Source organism: Ranitomeya variabilis, chromosome 1 (assembly GCF_051348905.1).
Source record: "Ranitomeya variabilis isolate aRanVar5 chromosome 1, aRanVar5.hap1, whole genome shotgun sequence".
NCBI lineage: Eukaryota > Metazoa > Chordata > Amphibia > Anura > Dendrobatidae > Ranitomeya > Ranitomeya variabilis.
This window is the reverse complement of record NC_135232.1, coordinates 259,583,642-259,604,859: the sequence shown is the minus strand read 5'-3', so window position 1 is coordinate 259,604,859 and position 21,218 is coordinate 259,583,642. Positions and strand designations below refer to the sequence as shown.

At 45.3% G+C, this 21,218-nt stretch overlaps 1 protein-coding gene across 1 annotated transcript in view; it reads left to right on the top strand.

The window, feature by feature from the left end:
• Positions 1-562: 562 nt before the first annotated feature.
• The window catches only part of LOC143813472 (catechol O-methyltransferase-like), an 80,500-nt gene continuing 59,844 nt past the window's right edge, over positions 563-21,218 (top strand). The window contains exons 1-2 of the mRNA XM_077293387.1: positions 563-700; positions 11,943-12,088. Coding sequence (XP_077149502.1) covers positions 564-700; positions 11,943-12,088 — 283 coding nt within the window. The 5' untranslated portion in view covers position 563. The remainder of the gene's footprint in view (positions 701-11,942; positions 12,089-21,218) is intronic.

Sequence of the window (21,218 nt, the reverse complement as noted above, 5' to 3'; positions counted from 1 at the left end):
CAACTGAGACCGGGGACGGCCGCGTGCAGCGCTGAGAGGTGAGTATAACATGATTTTTTATTTTTATTCTTTTTTTTACCCCAAATATGGTTCCCAGGGCCTGGAGGAGAGTCTCCTCTCCTCCACCCCGGGTACCACCCGCACATTAACCGCTTACTTCCCGCAACGTGGGCACAGCCCCATGAGGGAAGTAAGCGGTTCAATGCATTCCTATGGGTGCAGAATCGCTGCGATTCTGCACAAAGAAGTGACATGCTGCGCGTTGTAAACCGCTGCGTTTCTGCGCGGTTTTTCCCGCAGCATGTGCACTGCGGTTTGCGGTTTCCATAGGGTTTATATGTTAATGTAAACGCAATGGAAACTGCTGCGGACCTGCAGCATCAAAATCGCCGCGGATCCGTGGTAAAAACCGCAGCGTGTGAACATGGCCTTATAGTGTGTGGGCTGGTGGGGTTTGTGTAGCAGGGCTGCTTTTTTTTGTCCCTGCTCAGATCCTTCTCTTGGGGAGTGACCCCTGCTCCACTACAAGGATCCCTTTGTCTAATATTCGCAGTAATGTGACTATGTACATCTTGTGTAGGCAGCTGAATTCTCCCTGTATATGTGGCCCCATGATGCTGACCGCCCCTTTGCTTAGTCATGCCTTGCTGAGGGAGAATCTTATCACTCCACTTCCTGGATCTGCTGGAGAGCACATGATGTGAGTACTGGTCTCTGGCTGTGCGCCTCACCTTTTATCATACACAGGGATCTAAATCTCTCAGGTTTACAGCCACCATTACATTATTACAGGTGACTATTGATAAGGACACAGGCAGAAAGTAATAAACCCTATGATCTCTGTGATATGTGGAGCAGATCTGCCAGAGCAAAGCTGGAGGCTTCATTCCTCTTTCCTCCTGACATTGCAGGGTCGCTCCTCCATCTCTGAGACCATGTATTACTGTACAGTTACACCACATCGACCCTTTCTTGTCACAACACCAATGTTTTTGGCATTATTTTCTAGTGCTCGGGATATCACTTCATTATTGCATTTTTGCCTATTTTAGCTAGTTTTTTTTAAGACTTTTTGTGCCTATATTAAAGTCTATTTTCTATGTTTTTGCTGATCTTTTTTTGGCTATTCTTCATTTCTGGCTTTTGTAATCCAGATGTTTCAGGCTGATTTATTATTTGTGACTTTTTTACCCTCTTTCTAGAATATTTTTGTTGAGTTACTAAAAACATTCACAGATAATGTGACTTTCCCGAGCACGCTTGGGGGTCCTCCCGAGTATTTTTTTAGTGCTCGGAGATTTAGTTTTTATTGCCACAGCTGAATGATTTATATCTGTTAGCCAGCATAAGTACATGTGGGGGTTGCCTGGTTGCTAGGAAATCCCCACATGTACTTATGTTGGCTAACAGATGTAAATCATTCAGCTGCGGCAAGAAAAACTAAATTTCCGAGCACTAAAAAATACTCTGAGGACACCCGAGCGTGCCCTGGAAATCTCAAGTAACGAGTATACTCGCTCATGACTGATAAAGAACTGTTTTGATTTTGTGAGAGAAAAACATGGCTGCTTCCCCTAGAGACACAGCGCCACACGTTGGATTTGTGTGGCATTGCAGCTCATCTGTATTAATTTCAATAGAATATCCCTACAAAAAGGTGTCACACTTTTCATCGATACAATGTCATATTTTAATTCAATCTTTCTCTAAAAAATTGTCATAAGGTGAATAAAATCAGGGAAATACAAAACATAAAAACGGACATACAAGGGTAGATATACGTTAACAATCAAAGGGATCAAATATCGGTAAATTACCGTATGCAGAAGTCTGTTGGTACATATAAGTACCGTACATATAAATGCATGAAACTCTTGAGATACCGTTAAACCTCTATCCGAGATATATACCTTTTAGTAAATGACTATAATAGTAATGACATGATCATAAATGTGATCAAGTTTTGTACCATTACGCAAAGACCATAAGGTATTTTTGCACAACTGAGCATGTCACTTTTCATGGTTTTTTTCAGCGTTTTTCACCTATTGACATGAATGACAATCCGCAGCAAAATTGCAGGTATCAGATTTTGCTCTGTTTTTGTGTCAAAACTTGATTGTCAACTAGGACTTTTTTTTTTATTGCGCTAAACTTTATCAGCATGCACAAGAGTCAAATGCAGCATGCCAAAAACGCAGGAAAAAAGGCAAAAAAAAGGAGGTTTTGCTTGTTTTTCTGCAGCTTTCCTAACAAGGGATCAGGTTTTCCTGCAGAAACTAAAAGCTGAAAAAACGCCGACTGTGAATTTACCTTTAGAATGCCCAGAACCAGACTTGTATTTCACCTGCCACTTTCTCCAGGGTGAAAACACTTTACCACATTTATGATCAGGTCATTGCTATTACGGTTATTTACTAAAAGGTACCGTATACTTGTACATATATATATCTCAGACAGCTTTATGCATTTATATGTATTCATTTGTACCTATAGACTTCTGCATGATTACCGTATATACTCGAGTATAAGCCGACCCGAGTATAAGCCGACCCCCCTAATTTTGCCACAAAAAACTGGGAAAACTTAATGACTCGAGTATAAGCCTAGGGTGGAAAATCCAGCAACTACCGGTAAATGTTAAAAGTAAAAATAGGTATCAATAAAAGTAAAATTAATTGAGATATCAGTAGGTTAAGTGTTTTTGAATATCCATATTGAATCAGGAGCCCCATATAATGCTCCATACAGTTCATCATGGGCCCCATAAGATGCTCCATGCAGTTCATGATGGGCCCCATAAGATGCTCCATATTAAAATATGCCCCATATAATGCTGCACAAAGGTTAATAATGGCCCCATAAGATGCTCCATAGACACATTTGCCCCATACTGTACTGCATAAAGGTTAATAAGGGCCCCACAAGATCCTCCATAGAGACATTTGCCCAATATAATGCTGCACAAATGTTGATTATGGCCCCATAAGATGCTCCATAGAGATATTTGCCCCATATAGTGCTGCACAAACATTGATTATGGCCCCATATGATTCTCCATAAAGATATTTGCCCCATATAGTGCTGCACAAAGGTTGAATATGGCCCCATAAGATGCTCCATAGAGATATTTGCCCCATATGCTGTTGCTGCGATTAAAAAAAAAAAAAAAAAATGACACTCACCTCTCGTCGCTCAGGCTTCCGGCACTTGCAATACTCACCGATCATCGTTCCGGCACCGCTGCACTAACGTTCAGCCAGAGGGCGCGGACTAATCACATCATCGCGCACTCTGACCTGAGCGTCACTGCAGAGGACGCGGAAGACGGAGCGGCGCCCGGAATGAGGAGAGGTGAATATCGCGCAGCGCTCCCCCACCCCATTATACTTACCTGCTCCTGGTGCGGTCCCTGCATCTCCGGTCTCCGGGCGCTGACAGCTTCTTCCAGCATTGGGCGGTCACCGTTACCGCTCATTACAGTAATGAATATGCGGTTCCACCCCTATGGGAGTGGAGTCAGGTCCATATTCATTACTGTAATGAGCGGTACCACGTGACCGCTCAACGCTGGAAGAAGCTGTCAGCGACCGGAGATGCAGGGACCACGCCAGGAGCAGGTGAGTATGTCACAGCCGCCGCTCCCCCTCCCCCACCGACCCCCCTGGGACAATGACTCAAGTATAAGCCAAGAGGGGCACTTTTAGCCTAAAAGTGGGCTGAAAATCTCGGCTTATACTCGAGTATATACGGTAACTAACATTTGATCCCTATAATTACCCTATGTTCCTATATTTCTACCTATGGATGTCCATTTTTATGTTTTGTATTTCCCAGAATTTATTTCGCACTATTTATGACTTGTTTTTGGAAAATTGAATTAAAATATTACACTGCTCAAAAAAATAAAGGGAACACTAAAATACCACATCCTAGATATCACTGAATGAAATATTTCAGTTGCAAATCTTTATTCATTACATAGTGGAATGTGTTCAGAACAATAAAACATAAAACTGATCAATGTAAATCAAAGTGAATATCCCATGGAGGTCTGGAGTTGGATGATACTCAAAATCAAATTACAGGCTGATCCAACTTCAGTGGAAATGCCTCAAGACAAGGAAATGATGCTCAGTAGTGAGTGTGGCTACCAAGTGCCTGTATGACCTCCCTACAATGCCTGGGCATGCTCCTGATGAGGCGGCGGATGGTCTCCTGAGGGATCTCCTCCCAGACCTGGACTAAAGCATTCGCCAACTTCTGGACAGTCTGTGGTGCAACGTGACGTTGGTGGATGGTGCGAGACATGATGTCCCATATGTGTTCAATCGGATTCAGGTCTGGGAACAGGCGGGCCAGTCCGTAGCTTCAATGCCTTCATCTTGCACAAGCTGCTGACGCACTCCAGCCACATGATGTCTGGCATTGTCCTGCATTAGGAGGAATCCAGGGCCAACCGCACCAGCATATGGTCTCAAAAGGGGTCTGAGGATGTCATCTCGGTACCTAATGGCAGTCAGGCTACCTCTGGCGAGCACATGGAGGGCTGTGCGGCCCTCCAAAGAAATGCCACCCCACACCATTACTGACCCACTGTCAAATTGTCATGCTAAAGGATGTTGCAGGCAGCAGATCGCTCTCCACGGCGTCTCCAAACTCTGTCACATGTGCTCAGTGTGAACCTGCTTTCATCTGTGAAGAGCACAGGGCGCCAGTGGTGAATTTACCAATCCTGGTGTTCTGTGGCAAATGCCAAGCGTCCTGCACGGTGCACAGTGTTGGGCTGTGAGCACAACCCCCATCTGTAGACGTCGGGCACTCAAACCATCCTCATGAAGTCAGTTTCTAACCGTTTGTGCAGACACATGCACATTTGTGGCCCGCTGGAGGTCCTTTTGCAGGGCTCTGGCAGTGCTCCTCCTGTTCCTCCTTGCACAAAGGCTGAGGTAGCGGTCCTGCTGCTGGGTTGTTGCCCTCCTACCGCCCCTCCACTTCTCCTGTTGTACTGGCCTGTCTCCTCGTAGCGCCTCCAGCCTCTGGACACTACGCTGACAGACACAGCAAACCTTCTTGCCACAGCACGCATTGATGTGCCATCCTGGATGAGCTGCACTACCTGAGCCACTTCTGTGGGTTGTAGAGTCCGTCTCATGCTACCACAAGTGTGAAAGCACAACCTTAGCCAGGTCTGGTACTGTGTCTATAGAAAGCAGCCATGTGAATCCTGAACAACCCCTTTAAAAATCATCTTGATATCTCAATTTTGAGAAGAAACTATTTGTTATCCATATGTGTAGAAAACCATTATACACATCTATGAGATTAAAGCGAATCTGTCACCACATTTGACCTATCTAAACTATTAATAAGGGTAATTAAATCAAATTTGTCCCAAATGTAAGAAGGAACTTCAGTCAAGATGCAACAACAAAAACTCCCACCCATGTGGTACATGCGGGAGAATAGGAAGAGATCCAACACAAGTACAATTAAAATAAATTTTATTAAATATATAGTATTAAAAACAAGCAATAACAAAGCAAAATGCCGTAAAGGGACACCAAAAGCAGTAAATGAGGTGAACCAAAAATGCACAAAAATATTAATAATAACAAGGGGGATAAGTCTTATGAAATAGCAAGATTAATTAGCTCAGGAGTATAGTGCCAAATATAAACAACACCTCACTTATTGGCACTGCCTGAGACCGGTAAGTAATATGACAGTAGTGCAATATAAATCTCAATCATATAGAAACTAGTAGGTAGATGTAATGATAATGCTGTAATAGCTGAAACAAAACTGCCTACTTAGTGCAAGAACAAGTAAACCTATGAAAATGAAGTTTACATTACCGGAAACAGGTGGCCACAGGGGTTATAATAATATACATTTATAGTTACTAATTTCTACTAATAGAACGCAATAAGAAATCTGCTCTGTGTAGCAGATATCACCCCTGTGCCCTCCCAGGGTCTATACCTCTACCCCCAGTTGTCATTGGATCCTTCCAGCCTTAAGGTACCTTCACACGAAGCGACGCTGCAGCGATAGCGACAACGATGCCGATCGCTGCAGCGTCGCTGTTTGATCGCTGGGGAGCTGTCACACAGACCGTTCTCCAGCGACCAAGGATGCCGAGGTCCCCGGGTAACCAGGGTAAACATCGGGTTGCTAAGCGCAGGGCCGCGCTTAGTAACCCGATGTTTACCCTGGTTACCAGCGTAAAAGTAAAAAAAACAAACAGTACATACTCACCTGCGCGTCCCCCAGCGTCTGCTTCCTGAAACTGACTGAGCTCCGGCCCTAACAGCACAGCGGTGACGTCACCGCTGTGCTTTCACTTTCACTTTAGGGCCGGATCTCAGTCAGAGCAGGAAGCAGACGCTGGGGGACGCGCAGGTGAGTATGTACTGTTTGTTTTTTTTACTTTTACGCTGGTAACCAGGGTAAACATCGGGTTACTAAGCAGGGCCGCGCTTAGTAACCCGATGTTTACCCTGGTTACCAGTGTAAAATATCGCTGGTATCGTTGCTTTTGCTTTCAAACACAACGATACACGGCGATCGGACGACCAAATAAAGTTCTGGACTTTATTCAGCGACCAGCGACATCACAGCAGGATCCTGATCGCTGCTGCGTGTCAAACGAAACGATATCGCTAGCGAGGACGCTGCAACGTCACGGATCGCTAGCGATATCGTTACAAAGTCGTTTCGTGTGAAGGTACCTTTAGTTCCATTGCTCCTAGTTAAGGATGCGCAGTACACACGCTCTCTGCTGGCTTCCAGTATATCTCTGCTTTGTCTCCACCACTGACATAGAGAATGTTTAAAGGGTCACTGTCACCCCCCCCCCCCCCAGCCGTTATAAACTAAAAGAGCCACCTTGTGCAGCAGTAATGCTGCAGTCTAACAAGGTGGCTCTTTTAGTTTTTGATTCATTTATTACCTCAATAAAGGGTTTTAAAAATTGGCCACACATACCAGATATTGTGCCAGGAGGCGGTCCGAAGCGTCCTATATGAATCTTCCAACGGCCGTCACTCTTCTCTTCAGGGGCGATGGTCGCCGCCCCCTGAGCGCTGTTATCTTCTGAAATCCGGCGCCTGCGCTGTGCGTGCCTGCCTGGGGCCTGCGCAGTGTTCATTGTCAGTGCGGCCACACTGTTGCTGAATCCCCCGCCCCGCACTGTTATTCATTATGCACAGTGCGGGGCTGGGGTTCCTGGGCATGCACACTGCGCTGTTTAGACGCTCCCCAGCTCCGACGCTCCCCAGCTCCCCCGCCTTCCCAGGAACCCCAGCCCCGCACTGTGCATAATGAATAACAGTGCGGGGCGGGGGATTCCGCAACAGTGTGGCCGCACTGACAATGAACACTGCGCAGGCCCCAGGCAGGCACGCACAGCGCAGGCGCCGGATTTCAGAAGATAACAGCGTTCAGGGGGCGGCAACCATCGCCCCTGAAGAGAAGAGTGACGGCCGTTGGAAGATTCATACAGGACGCTTCGGACCGCCTCCTGGCACAATATCTGGTATGTGTGGCCAATTTTTAAAACCCTTTATTGAGGTAATAAATGAATCAAAAACTAAAAGAGCCACCTTGTTAGACTGCAGCATTACTGCTGCACAAGGTGGCTCTTTTAGTTTATAACGGCTGGGGGGGGGGGTGACAGTGGCCCTTTAAGACTATGTTTCCATGGTCCAGAATGGCAGCTCTTTGGACACAGTGGACACCCACCCCGTCCAAAGCACTGCCGCCTTTTGTATGAGCGGTGATTCCGCATGTGTTCATTGAACACATGCGCAATCACCATATCCTATGCATAGAACGGTGCTATATATCTTGCGGAGACTGAGCGTCTCCGAGAGATAAATAGACATACTGCAGTCTATAAAGATAAAGACGCGCCGCATGTCCTTATACGCAGGTTTGTCACCTGCGTCTTTGTACGCATAGTGGATATGGGATTTCATAAAATCCCATCCACTATGCTATAATCTGGACGCTGCGGATGTACGCAGCGTCCATTCCGCAGCAAATATGCCATGTGAAAACATACCCTCAGGGTATGTGCACACTATCAGTAAACGCTGCGGGTTGGACGCTGCATACTTATACCATGTCTAACACTCAGCATCCAGCTGTTCCATCATAGCGGATGGGATTTCAAGAAATCCCATGTCCACTATGCATGCACAGATGCCTGCGGATCATCTGTGGAGATGGATAGACCGCAGCATGTCAATTTATCTTGTGTCGACGCTAGTCTCCGCAAGAGAAAATTCACCCATAGAATGTACTGAACGAGGTGAATCTGCACGGTTCAGTGAACGCATGCAGATTCACCTGCGTTCAGTAGACGGCAGCGCTTTGAACACAGCACAAATGCACTGCATCCAAAGCGCTGCCAGTTCCAGATCGTGTGCACCCTGCCTTACATTTAGAATATACCGTACTCTGTTCTTCTGTACACTATATTGGCCTGTTCACTAACATGCCAGATTAACTTTGTTTTCTTTATCTACTTCAATATAGCTACATGTGTTTTTATAGCATTGTTCTGAAAACGGTTTCCAGTATAGCTCAACTGTTCTGCACTCCGCTCTTTCTGCCCCACACAGCACTGTAGAGCAGGCACAAGCAGGGCTGAGCTGTGTTTGATGCCTGCTGCTCATAGGTCAATGAAGTGAAACTGCAATTACCTCTCTGTTGATGCATAATGTATAAGCAATATCTCTGCCACATGCATCAACAGTGCGGCATTTTCAGTTCTGCATTGATAGGTCAGCAGCAGTTATCAAACATAGCTCAGCCCTACTGGTGTCAGCTCTGCAGTGTTCAGCTATTACAAGTTCCGTTCTGCAGGCAGAGCAGAATGCAGAACTTTTGATCTTTACTAGAAACCATCTTATTAATGATAAAAAAAACAACAACACATGCAACCATGTTGATGTACACTCACTGGCCACTTTATTAGGTACACCTGTCCGACTTCTTGTTAACACTTAATTTCTAATCAGCCAATCACATGGCGGCAACTCAGTGCATTTAGGCATGTAGACATGGTCAAGACAATCTCCTGCAGTTCAAACCGAGCATCAGTATGGGGAAGAAAGGTGATTTGAGTGCCTTTGAACGTGGCATGGTTGTTGGTGCCAGAAGGGCTGGTCTGAGTATTTCAGAAACTGCTGATCTACTGGGATTTTCACGCACAACCATCTCTAGGGTTTACAGAGAATGGCCCGAAAAAGAAAAAAAATCCAGTGAGCGGCAGTTCTGTGGGCGGAAATGCCTTGTTGATGCCAGAGGTCAGAGGAGAATGGGCAGACTGGTTCGAGCTGATAGAAAGGCAACAGTGACTCAAATCGCCACCCGTTACAACCAAGGTAGGCCTAAGAGCATCTCTGAACGCACAGTGCGTCGAACTTTGAGGCAGATGGGCTACAGCAGCAGAAGACCACACCGGGTACCACTCCTTTCAGCTAAGAACAGGAAACTGAGGCTACAATTTGTACAAGCTCATCGAAATTGGACAGTAGAAGATTGGAAAAACGTTGCTTGGTCTGATGAGTCTCGATTTCTGCTGCGACATTCGGATGGTAGGGTCAGAATTTGGCGTAAACAACATGAAAGCATGGATCCATCCTGCCTTGTATGGAGCATCTTTGGGATGTGCAGCCGACAAATCTGCGGCAACTGTGTGATGCCATCATGTCAATATGGACCAAAATCTCTGAGGAATGCTTCCAGCACCTTGTTGAATCTATGCCACGAAGAATTGAGGCAGTTCTGAAGGCAAAAGGGGTCCAACCCGTTACTAGCATGGTGTACCTAATAAAGTGGCCGGTGAGTGTAGATGGCAGATGAGAACGGGTCAGACAATTTTACATAGGATCATATAGTGTACAGAAGAATAGAGTGTATTCTAAACATAAATTAGCTTGATGTGCCTAATACCTGGTGAATGCAGTTGATCACAGTATAGCAGAGCTTTACTGGAATCCTATGCTATTATACACATTCATCAGTCAGCCAGCGTACAGCACAGCTTTGAGACATCAATTCAGAGAGGGAGAGCTAGCCAGGAGCACACGAGAGGGAGGTCAGCAGCACTTAGGAGAAGCAGGGTGCTGATGGAAATTGTGGTTTAAGAATAGGAGTAAAAAGAGAAGAGAAGCCAGCACTGCTGAAGGTCAAAACGCAATATCTAAAGTGCACATGCACATAATGAATTCTGACTGTATTTCAAATATGAGATATTTAGCAAATAATTGATCAATTCTTTGAGCTACCCCGCCACTTCACGGCAATCTCATAATGGGGCAGTCCTAACTCTACGTTTTATTCTTTACATTGTGCCATTACGGCCTCCTAAATGTATAGAGAGTGAGAAAAAAAAAAAAGGACAAACCACATTACATAACATTACATGACAAACTGTACCTGGAGCATTGACAGAATCACTCCCTTAGTGCCAGGAAGGCGAGCGCGGATAGAGGCCGATCAGGTCCTGTGCGGACATATCAGATCTGGCCTCCACACTGCCAAACCAACACCAAAGTTAAAGGATGAAACTGGCTGAGGCACAGCAGCCTAATTAACTAGAGCCTGAGGCAGGGCAGGGCTGCTGTGTGTGTGTGCACAGCAGCCTATCAATCATATTGAACCCAGACAGAATGGCGCATATGACCCAGCGTGCGCGGCAACAGTGGTGGTCAGCCACATACCAATACAGAAGCAAAAAGAGAAGAGAAGCCAGCACTGCTGAAGGTCAAAACGCAATATCTAAAGTGCACATGCACATAATGAACTCTGACTGTATTTCAAATATGTGGTCTGTCCTTTTTTTTTTTTTCTCACTCTCTATACATTTAGGAGGCCGTAATGGCACAACGTATATAAAAAACATAGAGTTAGGACTGCCCCATTATGAGATTGCCTTGAAGTGGCGGGGTAGCTCAAAGAATTGATCAATTATTTGCTAAATGTCTCATATTTGAAATACAGTCAGAATTTATTATGTGCATGTGCACTTTAGATATTGCGTTTTGACTTTCAGCAGTGCTGGCTTCTCCCCCCTGTTTTTGCTTCTATATTGGTATGTGGCTGACCACCACTGTTGCCGCGCACGCTGGGTCATATGCGCCATTCTTTCTGTGTTCACTATGATTGATAGGCTGCTGTGCACACACACACAGTAGCCCTGCCCTGCCTCAGGCTCTAGTTAATTAGGCAACTGTGTCTCAGCCAGTTTCATCCTTTAACTTTGGTGTTGGTTTGGCAGTGTGGAGGCCAGATCTGATATGTCCGCACAGGACCTGATCGGCCTTTATCCGCGCTTGCTTTCCTGGCACTAAGGGAGTGATTCTGTCAATGCTCCAGGTACAGTTTGTCATGTAATGTTATATAATGTGGTCTGTCCTTTTTTTTTTTTTTTCTCACTCTCTATACATTTAGGAGGCCGTAATGGCACAACGTATATAAAAAACGTAGAGTTAGGACTGCCCCATTATGAGATTGCCGTGAAATGGCGGGGTAGCTCAAAGAATTGATCAATTATTTGCTAAATGTCTCATATTTGAAATACAGTCAGAATTTATTATGTGCATGTGCACTTTAGATATTGCGTTTTGACTTTCAGCAGTGCTGGCTTCTCCCCCCTGTTTTTGCTTAAGAATAGGAGTGTCCAGTTATGTGAGACTGGAAGTACATAGTGCTGATATCAATGAATAAGGATATAGGTAGAAGAAAGAATCTTTATGTTGGGTTTAATATTAACAATAAGTATGTTTACTGTGCTTTGTGAAAAATAATGTGATTGCGGTAATAACCTTTTAATCAAGTAACTAAACTATATATCATTAATAAGAGTATTTTGAATTAAATTCAGTGGAAACTATCCTGTCTATAAGAAAGCTTCACTTGATTTGCAGATTGGGCAACATGGCTGGAAAAGAACAGAGAGTATTGGAGTTTGTAAAGCAAAATGCAAAGGAAGGGGACGCTCAGAGTGTGTTGGACCACATTGATCAATACTGCAGCCAAAAGGAATGGGCCATGAATGTGGGAGATGAAAAAGGTGATGTGTACAATTTTGGCATCGAGAATATAATTTTATCACGTTAACAAATTGATCCCATCAGTGCAAATTGTTTGATTTGAACATGTAAATCAGGCTGGTTTCACACTTGCGTTTTTGTAAGCTGCGTTTTAGCGCTAAAAAACGCAAAAAAAGGCATGCGTTTTTTTTCCTATACTTAACATTAAAAACGCATGCGTTTTTTCGCATGCGTTTTCGGACGCGTGCATTCATTTGCAGAAATGCTACCTGCAGTATTTTCTTGCGGCGTTTTTTTGCCGCGAAAAAACGCATGCGTTTTTTCGCGGCAAAAAAATGCATTGCTGTCTATGTAAACGCATGCGTTTTTAAGCACATGCGTTTGTTTGCGTTAAAAACGCATGCGTTTTTATAGAAAAACACAAGGAAACACAAAAAAAACAAGAAAACCCTACCCCTAACCTCACCCCTAACCGTTTAATGAACATTTTCTGACAGTCATAGTGCCACGTATTTCAACTACGTGGTTATACGTGGCACTGAAATATTGTGGCACGTAAATACGTGGCACTTAAATGCGTGGCACTGAAATATTGTGGCATTTACGTGAAATACGTGGCACTTAAATACGTGGCACTTAAACACGTGGCCACTGAAATATCGTGGCACTTATATACGTATATACGTATATAAACGTATTTCAGTGCCACGTATTTCAGTGCCACGTATTTCAGGTTAGGGGTAGGGGTAGGGTTAGGGTTTGAATCCCTTTATCACCTTGATGGTGGGGGGTGGCTTATCAGTGACCTGGTGACCAGGACATTCTAATAAAAAGCTACACCTAGCCCTAACCCTAGGGATCCTAACCCTAGCTAATTCTATTAATAGTGTGTTTTCTAGTTGATTTTGATGTTTGGCAGCTGTCACACACTTCTCAGCATGCGTTTCAAAAACGCAAACGCGGGAAAAAACGCATGTAAACGCGGGAAAACGCCGCGTTTTGCTGCCAATTTTTTTGGGCGCAAAAACGCATGCGTTAAAAAAAGCGGCGTTTTGCCGCGTTTACATGCGTTTTTTCACCACATGCGTTTTTTTAAAAAACGCTGCAGATCAAAACGCAAGTGTGAAACCAGCCTCAGGTATTAAAAAAATCAACATACCGTATATACTCAAGTATAAGCCGACCCGAGTATAAGCCGAGGCCCCTAATTTTGCCACAATAAAACTGGGAAAACTTATTGACTCGAGTATAAGCCTAGGGTGGGAAATGCAGCAGCTACTGGTAAATTTCAAAAATAAAAATAGATACCAGTAAAAGTAAAATTAATTGAGACATCAGTAGGTTAAATGTTTTTGAATATCCACATTGAATCAGGAGCTCCATATAATGCTCCATACAGTTCATGATGGGCCACATAAAATGCTCCATACAAAAAATATGCCCCATATAATGCTGCGCAAAAGGTTAATGATGGCCCCATAAGATGCTCCATAAAATATTATGCCCCATATGCTGCTCCATAAAGGTTGATGGCCCCATAAGATGCTCCATAGAATATGTGCCATATGCTGCTCCATAAAGGGTGATGCCCCATAAGATGCTCCATAAAATAATATGCCCCATATGCTGCTGCGAAAAAAAAAAAAAAATTGCCTACTCGCCTCTCGTCACTGGGGGCCAGGAGCCGAAGTCCTGAGCAGGGGGGGACACCGGCGCGCTATAGGGGCCAGGTGCCGGTGTCGCCGTTAGCTCAGGCCCCCGTCACTTGCGATATTCACTATTCACCTGTCCCTGTTCCCTTGCCGCTGTGTCTTCCGTCTCTCTGCAGTGACTGTTCAGGCAGAGGGCGTGCACTAACCACGTCATCGCGCCCTCTGACCTGAACGACACAGCCCGGTGGTGGAACGAGGACAGGTGAATATCGCATGGCTCACCCTCCGCATGGGCTGAAAATCTCGGCTTATACTCAAGTATATACGGTAAGTTTTCATGAATGAGAATAACGAAGCATACAAAAAAACTAGTCTAAAATGATATTTAAATGTTAAGGTGTATATGTCACTTGGGTTATTTATGGAAAGATGCATGACTACATCTATCTTTTTTCACCAACAGTTCTACTTTTTGTGACTCAAAAATATGGTAAACTTGCATAAATTTTCTTTAACACCTTCACGCCATGGACATTTTCTTTTTTTTTTCCGTTAGTTTACTCCTCTTTTTTTTTATTTTTAAGTATAGCCATATGGCTTGTTTTTTGCGTGACGACGTGTACTTTTGAATAACACTATTCACTTTACCACATTGAGTACTGAAAAACGAGGAGAAAAACAAGTGTGTTGAAATTGAAAGTGCAATTTCACAATTTTTTATTTTTTTGTGGAGGGGGTTCTTTACCATGTTCACCTGGCAATATGATTCTCAAGGTTAGTACAACTACACAGATGCCAAACTTTATAGTTTTTTTGCAGTGGCGTAACTAGAGATTGATGGGCCCCAATGCAAGATTTGGACCAGGGCCCCCCAATCCTGATATGTGCCCTCCATTATGGTATATAGGTCCCTCATCCTGGCCCCATTATGGTATATATTTCTCCCATCTTGGTATATGTTCCTTATCCTTGGACCCATCCTGATATATATATCTCCAGACCTAGTATATATGTCCCTTATCCTGGGACCCATCCTAGTATATATATCCTTTGTCCCGGTATAAGTCACCCGTTCTGCTGCTGTACTTTAATGTAGGGAAAAAAATGAACCATTATACACACCAGGGTCGTTCAAAGAAGTCATGAGGCCCCATAGCAGAAGTACAATGCAGTCCCCATAGTCCTCCATATCTTATAGGGAGAAGAATGGGCTGTGCGCTATATTATAATGCACCCCCATAGTCCTCCATAGGCCGGGGTCACACTTGCGAGTTCAATGCGAGAAACTCGCGCATCAAGTCCCGGCACTGATGCCGGAGTGTGCGGCTACATGTATTTCTATGCAGCTGCACGCTCTGGTCCCGAGTGCCGGCGCCAGTGCGAGAGACTCGCGCATTGCACCCGCAAGTGTGACCCCGGCCTTATAGTATAATGAATCACATAGTCCTCCATATAATATACTGCTCAGTATATTGCACAGTCTATAATCCTCCCTATAGGATCATAATTACTGGTATGTTGGTCTTCAGCAGATTTTCAGCTGTAATGACACCCAACGGTATCCTGCGATCATGTCACTGGTACGCCGATGAAAGCATGGAACAATGTACATGCCTGTCGGCGCATATTAAATGCCGCTGTCAGAGATTGACAGCGGGATTTAACAGGTTAACATCCGCGAACAGAGCTCCACTCCACCTGTGACTGTTAGAGGCACATAACGACTAATCAAATCAGCTGTCACATGCAGGGAAAGGTGCCGGCTCAGCTTGAGAGCCCGCATCAAAGGAAGGGACAAGACATATGACGTAAATTTATGTCATATGTCATGAAGGGGTTAAAGGGAATCTGTCGGCAGGTTTAATCTGAAAGCATAATGTTAGGAAGGAGAGCTTGATTCCAGGGATGTGTCACTTAATTGGCTGTGTACTGTAGTTTCAATTCAGTCAGTATTTTTTCAGGAGGCGATTATCACTTAGGTGTTGAGTGCATGACAATAAGGCTAATCTGTATAACCCAACCCTCACCACCGATTAGCAGCTTGCTGACAATGTACACAGTACATAGGAAGCTGTCAACCAAGGGTGTAGGAGGGGATATACACAGCTCAGCATTCTGACCACTATTACATCTACAGCAGAGAAAACAAGGACTTTATCAAAATTGCACCAAGCAGCCCAATAAGTGACACATCACTGAAATCAGGCTCTCTGCCCCTAGATCATGCTGCTCTCAGATTACTTAGCAAAAACCTGCTGACAGATTCCCTTTAGGGTGGGCATTCCTCGGGAGATCAAGGTGACGTTATAACTATCCCACAATTGGGGATGTAAATGGTATGGAGAAAGAATTTCACTTCCAGTCAGTTCACACACAAGGAAAATGAGTGTCTGTTTCTCAAGTAGGACTGTAACAGTGAACTCATTTCCTGAAAGGTAGTGGCAGAAGAAAGCCAAGGACTTTACACAGAAAAGAGGGCTTCCTCCCAACCAGAACTACATGTATACTACATTGACTATATAATCTTACCAGGGCCGGACTGGCCATAGGGCACTTCTGGCAAATGCCAGAAGGGCCGGTGCCAGTGGTGGGCCGCTCAATCCGCCGCCCCCCGCCGTCGCATTCAACTATACCGGCGTATAGACGCCGGTACAGTTGAAAGCAATGATGGAGGAGAGAGCGTCTACAGACGCTCCTCTCCCATCATTCCCCGCTCTGCCTCTGACACTGCGGGTGCGCGATGATGTCATATCATCGCGCACCTGCTGTGTCCCGGGCAGACTGCAGCTGCTGAGACAGGAGCAGGAACCAGGAAGCAACGCTGGGCACGAGGAGAGGTGAGGAGAGTTTTTTTTTTCTGGACTGTGGGGCCATTCTCGGAGGAGGTGAGGGGAGGAAGAGAAGAGATGTGGGCTGTATATAGTTCTCTGTGGGCTGTGCTCTGTGCTGTATACTGCTGTGGGCTGTATATAGCTCTCTGTGGGCTGTGCTCTGTGCTGTATACTGCTGTGGGCTGTATATAGTTCTCTGTGGGCTGTGCTCTGTGCTGTATACTGCTGTGGGCTGTATATAGCTCTCTGTGGGCTGTGCTCTGTGCTGTATACTACTGTGGGCTGTATATAGTTCTCTGTGGGCTGTGCTCTGTGCTGTATACTGCTGTGGGCTGTATATAGTTCTCTGGGCTGTGCTCTGTGCTGTATACTGCTGTGGGCTGTATATAGCTCTCTGTGGGCTGTGCTCTGTGCTGTATACTACTGTGGGCTGTATATAGCTCTCTCTGGGCTGTGCTCTGTGCTGTATACTGCTGTGGGCTGTATATAGTTCTCTGTGGGCTGTGCTCTGTGCTGTATACTACTGTGGGCTGTATATAGTTCTCTGTGGGCTGTGCTCTGTGCTGTATACTGCTGTGGGCTGTATATAGTTCTCTGTGGGCTGTGCTCTGTGCTGTATACTGCTGTGGGCTGTATATAGTTCTCTGTGGGCTGTGCTCTGTGCTGTATACCGCTGTGGGCTGTATATAGCTCTCTGTGGGCTGTGCTCTGTGCTGTATACTGCTGTAGGCTGTATATAGTTCTCTGTGGGCTGTGCTCTATGCTGTATACTACTGTGGGCTATATATAGTTCTCTGTGGGCTGTGCTCTGTGCTGTATACTGCTGTGGGCTGTATATAGTTCTCTGTGGGCTGTGCTCTGTGCTGTATACTGCTGTGGGCTGTATATAGTTCTCTGTGGGCTGTGCTCTGTGCTGTATACTACTGTGGGCTGTATATAGTACTCTGTGGGCTGTGCTCTGTGCTGTATACTGCTGTGGGCTGTATATAGCTCTCTGTGGGCTGTGCTCTGCTGTATACTACTGTGGGCTGTATATAGTTCTCTGTGGGCTGTGCTCTGTGCTGTATACTGCTGTGGGCTGTATATAGTTCTCTGTGGGCTGTGCTCTGTGCTGTATACTACTGTGGGCTGTATATAGTACTCTGTGGGCTGTGCTCTGTGCTGTATACTACTGTGGGCTGTATATAGTTCTCTGTGGGCTGTGCTCTGTGCTGTATACTGCTGTGGGCTGTATATAGTTCTCTGTGGGCTGTGCTCTGTGCTGTATACTGCTGTGGGCTGTATATAGTTCTCTGTGGGCTGTGCTCTGTGCTGTATACTGCTGTGGGCTGTATATAGCTCTCTGTGGGCTGTGCTCTGTGCTGTATACTACTGTGTGCTCTGTGCTATATATAGTTCTCTGTGGGCTGTGCTCTGTGCTGTATACTGCTGTGGGCTGTATATAGTTCTCTGTGGGCTGTGCTCTGTGCTGTATACTGCTCTGTGCTGTATATAGTTCTCTGTGGGCTGTGCTCTGTGTTGTATACTGCTGTGGGCTGTATATAGTTCTCTGTGGGCTGTGCTCTGTGCTGTATACTACTGTGGGCTGTATATAGTTCTCTGTGGGCTGTGCTCTGTGCTGTATACTACTGTGGGCTGTATATAGTTCTCTGTGGGCTGTGCTCTGTGCTGTATACTGCTGTGGGCTGTATATAGCTCTCTGTGGGCTGTGCTCTGTGCTGTATACTACTGTGGGCTGTATATAGTTCTCTGTGGGCTGTGCTCTGTGCTGTATACTGCTGTGGGCTGTATATAGCTCTCTGTGGGCTGTGCTCTGTGCTGTATACTACTGTGTGCTCTGTGCTATATATAGTTCTCTTTGGGCTGTGCTCTGTGCTGTATACTGCTGTGGGCTGTATATAGTTCTCTGTGGGCTGTGCTCTGTGCTGTATACTGCTGTGGGCTGTATATAGTTCTCTGTGGGCTGTGCTCTGCTGTATACTACTGTGGGCTGTATATAGTTCTCTGTGGGCTGTGCTCTGTGCTGTATACTGCTGTGGGCTGTATATAGCTCTCTGTGGGCTGTGCTCTGTGCTGTATACTACTGTGTGCTCTGTGCTGTATATAGTTCTCTGTGGGCTGTGCTCTGTGCTGTATACTGCTGTGGGCTGTATATAGTTCTCTGTGGGCTGTGCTCTGTGCTGTATACTGCTGTGGGCTGTATATAGTTCTCTGTGGGCTGTGCTCTGTGCTGTATACTACTGTGGGCTGTATATAGTTCTCTGTGGGCTGTGCTCTGTGCTGTATACTGCTGTGGGCTGTATATAGCTCTCTGTGGGCTGTGCTCTGTGCTGTATACTACTGTGGGCTGTATATAGTTATCTGTGGGCTGTGCTCTGTGCTGTATGCTACTGTGGGCTGTATATAGTTCTCTGTGGGCTGTGCTCTGTGCTGTATATAGTTCTCTGTGGGCTGTGCTCTGTGCTGTATACTACTGTGGGCTGTATATAGTTCTCTGTGGGCTGTGCTCTGTGCTGTATACTACTGTGTGCTGTATATAGTTCTCTGTGGGCTGTGCTGTATATAGTACTCTGTGGGCTGTGCTGTATATAGTACTCTGTGGGCTGTGCTGTATATAGTACTCTGTGGGCTGTGCTGTATATAGTACTCTGTGGGCTGTGCTGTGTATAGTACTCTGTGGGCTGTGCTGTATATAGTACTCTGTGGGCTGTGCTGTATATAGTACTCTGTGGGCTGTGCTGTATATAGTACTCTCTGGGCTGTGCTGTATATAGTACTCTCTGGGCTGTGCTGTATATAGTACTCTCTGGGCTGTGCTTTATATAGTACTCTGGGCTGTGCTGTATATAGTACTCTGGGCTGTGCTTTATATAGTTCTCTGTGGGCTGTGCTGTATATAGTTCTCTGTGGGCTGTGCTGTATATAGTTCTCTGGGCTGTGCTGTATATATTACTTTGTGGGCTGTGCTGTATATATTACTTTGTGGGCTGTGCTGTATATATTACTCTGTGGGCTGTGCTGTATACTACTGTGTGGACTGTGCTGTATACTTCTACGTGGGCTGTGCTGTATACTACTGTGTGGTCTGTGCTGTATACTACTGTGTGGTCTGTGCTGAATACTGCTGTGTGGGCTGTGTTATCTACTACGCGAGCTGTGCTATAGTATGCAGGCTGTGCTGTATACTATGCGGTTTGTGCTATATAATATGCGGGCTTTGCTATATACTATGGGGAGTATATTATATTCTATGGGGGAGGCCATGATATGTACTATGTGGCTGTGTTATATACTATTGTGGGGGTATATTATATTCTATGGGGGAGGCTGCGTTATATACTATGGGGGGCTGCATTATATTCTATGGGGGGCTACATTATATATTATGGGGAGGTGGGCTGTATTATATTCTATGGGGGTTACATACTCTGGGGTGGCTGCATTATACTCTGTGGGGTGGCTGCATTATACTCTGGGGTGGCTGCATTATACTCTGGGGTGGCTGCATTATACTCTGGGGTGGCTGCATTATACTATATGTGGGCTGCATTATACTGTATCGAGGACTATGGGGAATACGTTATACTATATGAAGAACTATGGGGTGCATTATACTATGGGAAGTGAATTGTACTACATGGATGACTGTGGCGGTGCATTATACTATATGGAGCACTATGAGGATTGTATTATGCTATATGGAGGACTATGAGGATTGTATTATGCTATATGGAGGACTATGAGGAGTGTATTATACTATGTGGAGGACTGAGCAGTGTATTTTAATATATGGAGGACTATAGGGAGTGTATTATACTATATGGAGGACTATGGAGCACATTATAATATATGGAGGACTATGGGGTGTATTTTACTAAACAAGTAAAATGCTGCATATTCGGATTGTTTTTGCTGGAACAAAAAGCCTTGTTGTCAGCAGCACATTGCCAGTGTAAACTGTAGATGTGCTGCTGAAAACATGATACTGTATGGTGATCTATTAGTGATCGTTCTGTCTCATCATTATTCCTCAGCTGGTGGAAAGAGGCCGGGAAACAAGCGTTGAACAACTTCAGTATTGTCGATCAAACTCGTTTAGCGGCCTGAACTCAGCGCACGTAAATACAACAGAAAGGCTTCTGTGTGATGTGCAATATGTTAGCATTTGGGGACCCATTTTAAACTTTGCCTAGGGCCCCACTTTGCCTAAAACCGGCCCTGCCTACAAGTGTACAAAGATATTATACAGTCACCATGTGACAAGTGGGCCTGTGTAACTTCAAATGCCAGGGCTGAATTTTAGTCCCAGTCCGGCCCTGAATCTTACCATCTTCACCTCATGGTGAAGTCCTCCACATTAGCCTCTACATGCACAGTATAATGACCCTACTGTACTCCCAATGCAAAGTATGATTCCCCAACTGTGACCCCCACACAGCCCTCCATGCAGTATTATGGGCCTACATATATAACAGCCCCACACTATATAATGGTCTGCACTAGCACTCCACACAGTATGATGGACCGCACACAGTATGGTGGATTGCATGCACACAGTATAATTGCCCCCACATAGCCCTCCAAATATTATAATGGCCCTACATAACCTTCCACATAGTATAATACACCCCCCATAATCCTCCATATAGTATAATGCACCCCTCATG